General features: G+C 43.6%; 1 protein-coding gene across 2 annotated transcripts in view; it reads right to left on the bottom strand.

Moving 5' to 3' along the window:
• Window positions 1-12,390, bottom strand: part of Micu1 (mitochondrial calcium uptake 1) — a 153,096-nt gene that overhangs the window by 74,521 nt on the left and 66,185 nt on the right. For both annotated transcript variants that reach the window (XM_048451741.3, XM_085679665.2), the window contains exon 6: window positions 11,501-11,615. In XM_048451741.3, coding sequence (XP_048307698.1) covers window positions 11,501-11,615 — 115 coding nt within the window. The remainder of the gene's footprint in view (window positions 1-11,500; window positions 11,616-12,390) is intronic.

Below are 12,390 nucleotides of genomic sequence, written 5' to 3'. Positions count from 1 at the left end.
AAAATAAATAAATAGTAAACAATTTTTATAAGCTCTGTTAGGATTAGATTTTCTTTCTGTTCATTTTGAGGCAACAGCATCTTTTTTTTTCTTCCTCCCTAATGTAAGCTAGATGGGAACTTGCTGTGATGCCAGGTCGGCCTGGAACTTCAGCTCCTACTGCTCTGCCTCTGGAGTGCTGGGATTCCAAACAAGCACCACCACTCCTGGCTTGAAGACTAGGTTTTCTGGATGCTTCAGGAACTGGCTGAAGGCTGCCTGGAGGAACCCTTTCTGTCCTGTGTGAGCAGGGAGCATTCCTCCATCAAGCGAGCCACAGCTGCGGTGTGGCACTGCCTTAGGATAGCGTGGGTTTCTGAAGAGCGCTCGCAGAAATGCAAATATCCTCAGAGTCATTTTCAAAGCAATTAAGCAGCAGCAGATGGATTTTCTTTCCACTGACCTTGGCTGGCTTGTTTTAGTCTGGTTTTATTTCGGGAACACTTCATAGGTACTCTGAAAACCCATCGGGCTCTTCTGGTTTTCCTCAAAAGCAGGGACTCTGTGAGAAGGGGCCTGGGGGAGGGCTCTGCTGCTGGTGGGGAGGGGACCTGCAGGGTGGCTGACTTCTCCCTGCAATGCCTGCAAGAGCTTCAAAGCTACCTTCCTAAATAATACCTCAGATTTCCTCTATCGAGGACAAGGTTAGGGTCTTCTTTCTTCCCTTGTCCTGAAGTAAAGCAGAAAGAGGACAGGCACCTGTAGGAGCCATCTGGTCCTTTCCAGGCCTTGGAAGCAAGAATAAGTGAACTTTTAGAGAGCTCAGCTGGGTTCTGCTAAAGCCTAAGCCACCTGTGGACAAGCCAGGTGCTGGTGCGGATCTCACTGGGTTGGTTCCTTGTCATCTAACCTGAAGGGCCAGTGGCTCTATTACTAGTGGTGCTGGGAGGATGCCTGGGTTCCAGTGTCACAGCATCTAAGAGTACCCCATCTCAGTGGCCGCCAGCCCTCCAAGCACACCATCCAGATGATTATTTGGGGCTGTGCGATCCTAGGCTCACTTAGAGAGTAAGGGAGCGGCCTAAGGCAGGAGAGGGAAGCAGCCATGGAAAGGATGGCCCAAGAACTTCGGAGGTGAATGGACTTGGCAGACAGTCACATTCTTTCCCAGAAGGTTCTGAGTCTAAGGCTGTCACCTGCAGTGTCATATCCAGGCAAAAGTGGCCAGTGTAGGGAAACTAAGTGATTCAGTTGAGCTGTCCTAGTCCCGGAGTCTAACTTCTGTGATAACCATGGTGATGAGGTCACCTACTGTGGAGGTCTTGCTGTAAGGTTAGCGCAGTGATGAGGTCACCTACGCATTGTCATAAGGACAGGCACAGTGATGAGGTCACCCATGAGCTGTTGTAACGGCTGGTGCTGTGATGAGGTCACCTACTGTGGAGGCCTTGCTGTAAGGGTTAGGGCTCAGCTCTACTTGGAAACTGGGACTGCCTCCCACCTAGTAAGTAACTTGCGATGCAACCTTCCCACCAGTCAGAAAGCTGTCAGATTCACGTAGGACCCTCCCTCTATGCATGGGCATCTTCCCCAAGTACCAGACATAAGCAAGCATAAGGGCTAAGGTTCTCTGCCCAGTCAGTGCCTTAGACAGCCTGTGGGCTTGCCTCTCTGCTCTGCCACCGGTGCTGAGCTAACGGGGCTCTCAGAAGGGAGCATCCTTCTCTGGAAATAACTTCAGTGCTCTCCTGTGGCAGTGAGCAAGCTGTGTCTGCAAGTGGAAGAGGGTTGTACAGCTAAAGAGCAAAAGAAACAACCTGGGCTGTTTTGTTTAATGACAGATATCTGCACAGTTGTTCTTACGCAGTCTTGAGGCTGGGGCCTGCTATATATCCTGGACTGGACTCAAACTTACAATCCTCCTGCCTCAGCCTCCTAGTGATGAGATTACAGGCATGCTTCATTGCACTTGGCCCCACTATCTGAACTGCAGAGAAAGTTCATCATGCTTGGGCGCTCAGGCAAGCCCTGCCAGGATCCAGAATGCCGGGTCTATCCTGGGGCTCTCAAGGCTCTGGAACAGAGGAGTCGCTTTTAGGAACAGAGGCTGAGGAGAGGAAAGTAAAAGACCCAGGCCTGGTCACCACGCCGAACACACAGCTGGAGCAAGGACACGTGCAGCTTCCTTAGAGTCTGGAGAGGACCTGCCCAGAGCATGCGTGTAGAGGGTTTTCATCAGTGATGGAAGCTCGCATTGGCATTGTCTGCCCCTGCTTCTGCATCCCGGCTTTCTCACTGGTCTTCCCAGCTCAGTTTCCTTCACCCCTGAGGATGGGAACAGTCCAGATGGGTCTGCATGTGAGCACTTGCAGCACCATTACTGCCTAAGAAGACAGGGGCACTAGAGTTCACTTGCGTATTCAGAAGGCAGGGCAGCCTCAACAGTACAGACAGTGGTAGCCTCCAGCAGGTGGCCAATGCCACTGTGACTTTCTGCCTCAGGGAGGAGGAGCTCATGGTGCTGCAGACCCCTATGAAGGAGAAACCAGTGTGTGACTCAGGGGCTGCCCTAGCTCCAGCTTGTCTGCTAGCCTTCCACCTCTGCTCACCCTGGTCTGGAGCTGCACACCTGTGGGTCTGTGCACAAGGATGGAGGAGAGGACAAACATGTCATGGAGCTTTTTCTGCTCCCAAGCCTAAGGCAGAGTTTGAATTGTGGTGTATTCCAGAACTCGTTCCTTCTGTGTAGGTGGAAACTGCTCGTTTGTTTCTGGCCGCCCAGATGGGCAATAATCACACAGAAACTATATCAATCACAACACTGCTTGGTCAATCACTTAGGCATATTGCTAGTTAGCTCTTATATTTTAAATTAACCCATTTTATTATTTTATATTTTACCACGAGGCTCGTGGTTTACCGGTAAGGTTCCGGTGGGCGTCTTTCTTCTACATGGTGTCTTTCTGACTCGGCCTTCTTTTCTCCTCTATCTCTGCTTGGAATTCCTACTTTGCTCTATTCTGTGCTGCCATAGGCCCAAAGCAGCTTCTTTATTAACCAATTGTAACAAAACATATTCACAGCATACAGAGGGGAATCTCACATCACTTCTAGGCAGCCCTTTGCTATCAGGTACTTTCTTCTAGAGCAGTGGTTCTCAGCCTGTGGGTTGTGACCTCTTTGGAGGTTGCATATCAGTTATCCTGCATATCAGATACATTATGATTCAAAAAAGTAGCAAAATTCAGTTATGAAGTAGCAATAAAATAATTTTATGGTTGGGGGTCACTACAATATGAGGAACTGTATTAAAGGGTCACGGCATTAGGAAGGTTGAGAACCATTGCCCTAGAACCTTAATTCAGTTTAAGTTTAAAAAGAAACCTGCAAATTTCCACTAAAGCCCATAAGGTATCCTGAGGAATTAAATGGACTTTTCTACTTTTCTACTATGACATGTTATCTAGAAGTCACTGCCACCATTTCTCCTTGGCAAGAAGCCTTTGTGTATGCTGTCTGGCACCTCTAAGACCCAAGGAAATAAGAAAGAATAAAGAATAATAAGAATAAACTTAAATAAAACATAAGTCCATCCAGACTACAGTCAGACTATAGTTTGTTATAGAAAAATACTGTTAGGAAATAAAATTCAAACTAACACTCTTTCTTTGGGTTGTGCTAGAATTAGAATTTAAAGTGCTTCCCCAATCTTTTGACTATCCCACAAGTTCTAGGTTCTTGGCATTTAGTAATATGCCCAACAAGAGTAAACTAGATTGTTTTCTGAATACGTTCGTTGTGGCCATACAGCAGTATATTTTCATTAACCACACTTAAGGGGAACGAGACCATATACTGTGAGATAGCATTATGTCATTAAAAACATCTCATTTCTGGGCTGGAAGATGGTTTAGCCAGTAGAGTGCCTTCCATGTGTACATGCATGTGCGCGCGTGCTCACACACTCACACACACACACACACACACACACACACACACTCCATATTATATAATTTTAACAATAAAATAAGATTTTTTTTTTTGAGGTAGGGTTTCTCTGTGTAGTTCTCATTGTCCTGGAACTTGCTCTGCAGACCAGAATGGCCAAAATTTTTGTTTCTAACTTTGAGAATATAGTAATTAGAAATTTCTTTAGTGAATAAATAAGACTAAAACTCCACTTGAAATACCTAAAGGTCACAACATGTGAAAGCATGTTTGTTTTCCCAGAATAGAGTCATATAATGGGTATATTTTGACTAATCAACACATTATGAACATTTTCATTGCTGATAACATTTCTGTATTACATACATTATATTAAGAATGGAATTGAACTTCATTGCATAGAATTATAGTAACTAGTTCAGTTCACTCTTTCATGGGCCAGCCACCAAACCCAGCCAGCCTGAGTTCTTTTCCAATTTATTTTTTACATTGGCATTATTATAGAAGTAATTATAAATTATAATTTCAATCTAAACTCATGGAAAAGGATCGCTGGGCTAAAGGGCAGGCCCTTTATGAAAGTGATAAAAGTGTCCAGACTCCAGCAAGGTCATCATCAAATGTAAAGGTCAATTCACGCAGTTAATCTGCTGCACACACGGATGGGGAAAACTAAGGATTTGGTAATCAGTGAGAAGAGCGAGAACAAACTGCCACTCACAGAGGTAATCAACGCTAGGTGGTTTTGTATGTGTCCTTAGGAAACGATACATGGCCAAGTGTGCTCGTTCATCCCCATCTCCAGCAGTCCTTTAGATCTCTGGGAATTACTAAAGACTTTTCCCTCTTATGGCTTGGAGGATGGAGCCCAACTCTAGACAGTTCAACCTTTTCCCAGACCTGAAGACGCAAAGTGTGGTCATGATGCCTACACTCTGCACAGCACCGAGACAAACCCACGCTCTGAGATTTTACAGATTATCCAAGACACCCTTAAAACAAGAGGGAGGCAGGCTGTTATTGCTGGCAGTACTTACTGGGAGGTTCCAGTCAGGAGGACCAAGGTTCTGCTTTATTATGCTCTAAACATTAAGTCTCAGAACAGACTTAAAATTGATATTGATCCAGTTTTGCTGGTATTTGGAAATCCTAAGAGGAAGAGACCTTTACTCCTCATTGAAATTCAGTGTGGTTAATTGATCAATTGCTGAAGTTCTCTAAACATTCGTTCTCTAAACATTTCGTTCTAACAGCACGAAACTCAAAATGTCAGGAGAGTCTGAGCTTTCAAACCTCTTCAAAAGATTCTGATGTCTTTTGCATTTCTTCAGCTTCCAGCTATCCAGACATCCAGTTCACCCTCAACTTCTTCCACTGCTAGTTTCTGTGGAAACTGCGTTCCAGCCCTGATCCCTACCAGTAGCAAAAACTCCTGATTTGATGTGAAGAACGGCATCATGACTGACGGTTCTCTTGACAGTCCACAGCCTGTCTTTGAGCTTTATCCCAGGGAGCTGCTTGGCCTCCCTGACACAGATGCTGTCAAGAGTGTTCAGTGCACAAGATTTCAGAGAGCTCAGATTTCTCCAGAGTACCGGGAGAGGGATTCTAGAAGGCAATCCTGTGTTGTACCTGCACTAAGGTCATGTTCTACAGTGTAAATAAATGCCCTTCAACTTCATTACTGCTTTATTTATGGCCAAATTACATCTGCCTATGTGACAGAAACCCATCCTTGCATTCAGAGAGCTAAAAGAAAAATGTTCACCTACTTGACCTTCTTTTCATTTTGTGTGGCTTCCTTTCAGAAGTAGAAGTTCAATAACCAAGGCAACAGCTTATGACAAGGTGGAATTTGTCACCTAGCTGCTTAGAGCTAGCTGCATCAATAAAGAAACTGGAGTTTGTTACTTGGCTTGTGTCGATCTGAAGGACCCTCTTTACATGTAACTCAGTTTGGTATTCATTCAAAAGCTATTTGCTTTTCAATTACGTGTCCCAGTAGAAAAAATTGGTAGTTACAATTAATTTTCTGGCATTATTTATATATCATAGAGAACATCAATGTAAAATAGTTTTAAATATTAATCAAGAAGCTGAAGGTATGTGCAGCAATATGAAATTTTAATATATAAAGTAATTATTCAGAGAATTTTATTTATTAGCCAACAAATATACATGGAGTACTTCTATGAGCCACAAACTGCTGGACAGCTTTTCCAGAATAGATGATAACTGGGGAAAACATTCAATGACAGTATTTTTTGCCTCAATCTTTGGAGACACGATTTTGCTAGGTCTTCCAAGCTGGACTTGAATTCACTAAGTATCCTGGCCAATCTCAGACTTGCAGCAATCCTCCTGTCTCAGACTCCCAAGTGCAGGTGCTATCGGCATGCGCTACCATACTCAACTTGCAACAGCAATCTAAAAACTTGTTTCAGGAGCAAGGTGGCAGCAAATGATGAAGCCTGAGCATCCACAAACACTGTAAGCTGCGAGTTTAAGGTGAGGGACTAGGTACAGACAGGCGTGTACAAAGGGAACACACATAGGTTTAGACACTAGATCCCAGCCTAGCTTCCAGGAGGCAAACAATGCGAAAAGTGGGGCTTACAGGCCGTAAGCGAATGCCATCAAACATTACTAACCATGGAGAATTAAGTTCCTACAGAACCGTCCCAGTTACCAATGGAAGGCAAACGGAACAGGGAGGACCCGGGAAGAGGGTCAGTAGGCAGAAGAGTTGTATAGGATTAGGATTGTGGTGGCTTCCACAGTCTGCTCAGGACAACACCGAAGTCCCCGTGACACCGTCATCAAAGACACGGAGTCAGTGTCCTAGAAGAATTCAGTCTTGTTTGTCTGAGCTAAGCACCTTGAGCAGTTGCTGCTACAGAGATGTAGATGTGACAACTTTCGGAGTAGCTGGGTTATGGAAACGACACAGTGTTCTCATACCTAAAGTATTGTATAGTTCAGAGTAGTTTTTAAATTGCCGACAGAAGTTACATTATTGTAATTTTCCAGCAGGTGGATGTATTTGTGAGAAATATGTAAAACAATGAAGACATGGCTCAGTTGTCACTCAGCCAGATTATGCTACTGTGAAAGCATAATTCAATTCCTTCACTAATTGCCTGGAATCTAAATCAGAACATAGGGAATTATGCCTGACATTTATCAGACCCACACAAGCTTTAAAGTCCTAAGTACTGAGCATGCCACAGCAGTTCTCTGGGGGCTTTTTGAAGCTTAATATTAAACAGCGAGGAAGATGCTTAATCATGAGGTTTTACAAATGACTTATTACTATTGCCTCCCTGGCTAAGACTATTACATGTGACTAGTTCACAGAATTAATCATTTTAATTAGAAGATATATGGAGAAAAGAATACAAAACAAATAGTCATTTGTCAAAATAAAATCGATTGACAATAGGCAAGAGCCAGATTTTAAGTTACATTGTTATTAGGTAGTCAATCTCAACATTAGTAAAAATGACCAAAAATTAATAATATTCAGCATTCTGGATAAAGCCTGAAGTATTTCTCTGTCCTTAGTTATGAAGACAAACCCCTGCCTTCTATCTCAACACCATGAGCAAATGCTGCAGTTGGACAGCGCACATAATGAGCCATAAATAACCATGTGGTGTGTTCTCACTTGATTTTATTAACCTACTGTGAGGATCAGAGGCTCTTTGGAAATTATTTAATAATAATTATTAATCATCTTGTCTAGAAAGAATATGAGCTTATTTTATTGATGAGTAGTCATCCAGTAAATATTTAATATTCCACTTAATACAGATGCTCATGCTAAAAAAATTCCAAGTGAGTCCATCAAAGCAGATCAGAGAAATGCTGCATAAACAGCAGAGTCTGTGCGCCCGGCCTAGGGGAGGATACAATGTTTGGATTCTGAATTAGCAGAAGGAATCAAATGTGTTTTGAAATGCATTAATTTAGAAACCATGTTTCCCTCACTCACTCAGCCGGCACAGCTGCAGACTGAAGATGTTAACAACAGCAAGGAGTATTCCTGGCCTAGGACAACAACAGAAAGGAGTATTCCTGGCCTAGGACAACGACAGCAAGGAGTATTCCTGGCCTAGGACAACAACAGCAAGGAGTATTCCTGGCCTAGGACAACAACAGCAAGGAGTATTCCTGGCCTAGGACAACAACAGAAAAGTATTCCTGGTCCAGGATACCGACAGCAGGCTGTTTTCGGAAGAAACAAACACACCAATCACAATATATTTTATGCTCTTGTTCTGTGTCTTTGCTGTAACTCTTTAGGTTCAGCAAATATCTATAAGTGACTATCGTAAACTTGTGATTGCAGTTATATAACTCAACAATTAGCTTGGAGAATGGACAATAAATAAGATAAGCAATAAATTACACAGACTCTGAAGTGGTGGTGGGGGTCAAGGAGGAGAAAAACAAAACAAGAAAAAGACTTCTGAGCTATATATGTGTAAGTATGGGTATGAGATAGGAAATCAGGGGTTCATACGTATGTGTAAGTATGTAAATGAGATGGGAAATCAGGAGTTCATACGTATGTGTAAGTATGGGTGTGAGATAGGAAATCAGGGGTTAATATGTATGTGTAAGCATATGAATAGAATGGAAAATTAGGGGTTCATACGTACGTGCAAGCAAGTGTATGAGATAAAAAAATGGGTTTATACGTATGTGTAGGTATGGATATGGGATGGGAAATCAGGGGTTCATACATATGTGTAAGTCTGTGTATGAGATGGGAAATCAGGGGTTCAGTGTTTAGCTGCCAAGAAGGCCCTCTAGCCAAGTTACACGTGGAGAAGAGTAAGAAATCAATGCCACTTATTTCACACACAAGAAATTTCTTATCAAACTTCCAAAAAGTTTCAATGAGAATGAACACTATGTAATGGAAAACCACGCTGCACAACAGGATTTCTTGAGGAAAGCAGCTTCTCTGGTTTTACTTCTAGGCCTGGTAAACTGGAAAAGAGCAATCTGCTGCCTATAGGGCTTAGATTTTATGTTCAACAGCAGAGGGGAGCCTTGCACGCATGCCGGGGCCCACGCTTCAGCCCACCAGGGCAGAGTGTCGGCAGCACTCAAGCGATGATGTCAGGCAGGAGTGCACTCACGGGGTGCAGACGGCTCACCAGGAGGGCCGTCCTGACTCAACTAGGTGACACCTTCCCACCGTCCTATTGGTTTTCTGTTCATCAGAAAACTAAACACACTAATGCAGGTTCCAGTCCTACACCAACAATTCACTAACCATGCTTATTTATTTACTTTATTTACTTTATTTGCGTGTGTGCGTGCATGCGTGTGTGCGTGCATGGGTGTGTACACAAGTCTTTCCTCCCTGTGGGGTTGGGAGATTGAACTCAGGTTGTGAGTCTTGCTGGCAAAGGCCTTTACCCACTGAGCCACCTCGAGGGTCCAATACCAACAGCACTTTTGAGGCTTAGGGAGTTGCCTGTCCTTTCCCAGGATGACTTGGGAACCATTTACTGTACTTAGGCTGTAGCAGCCCTGTGTTACCCCACAAGCCCTGAATGTGGGAAAGAACTGACCCCAGTGTAAACTTTGTGGCAGCTTGTTAGATAACGTGGAAAATTCTGTATGTAGCCTTAAGACTGCAAGATGCTCGGACTGCCATCATAGCCTCTCCGCAGCTCAGCCTTGGAGAAACTGAGGCAGCGAGTGAGTTCCAGCTGCCACTGCCAACACTGAGAGCAGGGAAATAAGTCACAGCAGCCCAGAGGCTGCTCAGATTAGATTCCTATCTGAAAACATCTACGCATTCATAGTGGGACTAGGAGTAGGTTCTGGAACATTCCGTATGCCTGAGTGTCTTCACTGGTTAAAAGAGGTTGAAGTGTGGGGGAAACGTAAGACATCGGTACATCAGAAGATCACATAGTGTCTGAACAGCTGCAAAACTTCCAAATTTGAGGAAGTTTGTTTTTTTTAAAAAGCTCAACAAGAGGTTAGAAAGATGGCTCAGTGGTTAAGAGCACTTGCTGCTTTTCAGGGGGGCAGGGTTCAGGTCTCAGCACCTTCAGTAAGTGTCTCTGCAGCATCTACACCCAGACACGGTGCACATACAAACACTCAAGCACAAACACATACACAGAAAATGATTTTTGATTTTTCAAAAGAGTCAAGGTCTGACCTGGAGAGATGGTTCAGCCTTTAAAGGCTAGGCTCTCAACCAAGAAAGAGTCAAGGTGTGGGCTGGGTATGGTGGCACATGCCTTTAATCCCAGCACTGGGAAGACAGAGGTAAGCTTGACCTCTAAGTCCGAGATCAGCCTGGTCTACACAGTGAGTTCCAGGACAGTTAGGGCTATGTAGAGAAACCTTGTCTCAAAACAACAACAACAAAAACCAAAAACCAAAAACAAAATAAAATAAAACATAAAACCAACAGTTAAGATATGCTTTAATTTGGGGCTGTCATAACTTCATTGAAGCACTGGGCTGCCGCATACATTCATTTGACACAGTGCACCCATGGACAGCTGTGACAAGGTACACAGCTATTTCTTCTTTTTCCGGAGTAAGGCTGAAACTGTTTGGTCATGGCAGGAGCCATGTTTTCCATCTGTTAAAATCCATAAGCTGGGCACAGGGGTATCCACGTGTAATCCCAGTACTTGGCAGGTTGAGACAGGAGGATTGCCAAATGTGATGGCAGCCTAGGCTACACAGAGAGACCCTGTCTCAAAGCCACCACCACCACGTGATTCAGAGTTTTATCTTTACAGAGACTCAGTCACAGGTAGAGGAGATGAGATGAGGGGGAGACGGCTGTCTCTTTCCTAGCTGGAAGAACACTCAGAATCACTTCTGTCAACAGAATGTCGAGTTTGGACTCTGGGTCACTTTGGTACTTTCTTTTGCAGTGCTGGGGGCTGAACCCAGGACCACACATATTAGGCAAGTACTGAACCACTGAGCTGCATGCCCGGCTCTCACCTGAGTTATATTTTAACAGACTGCACACAGAGAATTATGAACATTCCATTTAGTTTTTCTGAATGATCAAAATCCACACTAGGAGAAAGCGCTGCAGTGTTACACACCCTAAATCATTTCACTTTGAAAACCAGGCACACACCAGTGTTCTACATAAGTGAATATTGAATTTTAAGTCCCCAGAAAAATTCTTCCAATTAAAAAGTGGGTAGTCAACACAAGCAGGAAAACAGAGCCGGTTTTCCTCAGCAGACGAAATGTCCCATGAAAAAGGTGCATGGAGCGGGACAGTGTGCCGCAGCGGTCACAGTGTGTGATCAGCCCTCACGGAATGCAGAGCCAACTGTAGCAGGTGTAACACGGTAGGCTGCGTGTTTAGAAATTCTACCTTGACACCTTAGGCTTCTTTTCCTTTCTAGAGACTTTACACACAAACTACAGAAAAAACAAACAAAATCTTCTAAGAATTCTAATCCACTAACTGGACACAGGGGTTGCTTTCCAGCCAATCGGCGGAGCTGCTTCTCCATCTCCACGTGTTCCTTACAAACAAATCAAAAGGGAAGTCCATACTTACTGGAGAGAACAGTTGTAAGGAAAATGTAGTCGGAGAAGGAGATGAGCCCACATTCTCCAAGGGTGTAGAATATGCTGCCTTCATCAGCAAATTTTTCTCGTTCCTGGGCAATTTTCTAGTAGACACAGGTCCCACCAAGAAATAAAGAAGATACGATGGGATTAGAACACACAGTAGGAACGGGCTTGGCAGTTACAGCACAGTTCACGCACAACCTAAGCATTTCTATGACAGCCACTCGAAATCAATGGATCCTTTACAGGTTTTAAGCCAATGCAAATTCCAAGACAAAAGATGATTAGTTTTGGACTTAAATGCTGGGTTAATATGAAATTAGAAAGGGATTTCAAATATTTCCTGCCATTGGACACACAGCCCTACCTCAGAACTGTTTTAATTTTAACACCACTGACTCCATTCTGATGACTAATATTCGGTACAAAGAAATATTACAAAGAAAAAAAATCAAACAAATGAAAAAGCTGAAAGGAAATTGATTCCAACTGACCAGAAACCCACACTGTTAAGTGATCTGAATTAGAGGGGAAGCAGCCGTTTTCAGGGCCATACAAACGCTTCTGAAATACTAATTTTAATCTTTCCTTTTAGACTCTAAATCTTCGTCTGAAATATGGACTAGTATTTAGGATAAAGAACATTCTGAAATATAATGCCGAATCAGACTAATATAATCTGAAATATAATGCTTAACTCTATTATGTTAGATGCTCCTGCGTTTCAGCTGTTTGATGAAAACAAGGGTTTCCTGACTCAACTCTTACTCCAAATACATATTCCCTTTCTTCACGCTATGATCATGAAGGTCGGCTCCAGTGGCAGCCTGCCTGACACACGGTCCCTTTCAGCTTGTCCGGTCAGGCTTTTCCTGC

Source organism: Myodes glareolus, chromosome 18, assembly GCF_982192425.1.
Source record: "Myodes glareolus chromosome 18, mMyoGla1.1, whole genome shotgun sequence".
In the NCBI taxonomy this organism is placed as follows: domain Eukaryota; kingdom Metazoa; phylum Chordata; class Mammalia; order Rodentia; family Cricetidae; genus Myodes; species Myodes glareolus.
This window is presented reverse-complemented; position numbering and strand designations above follow the sequence as displayed.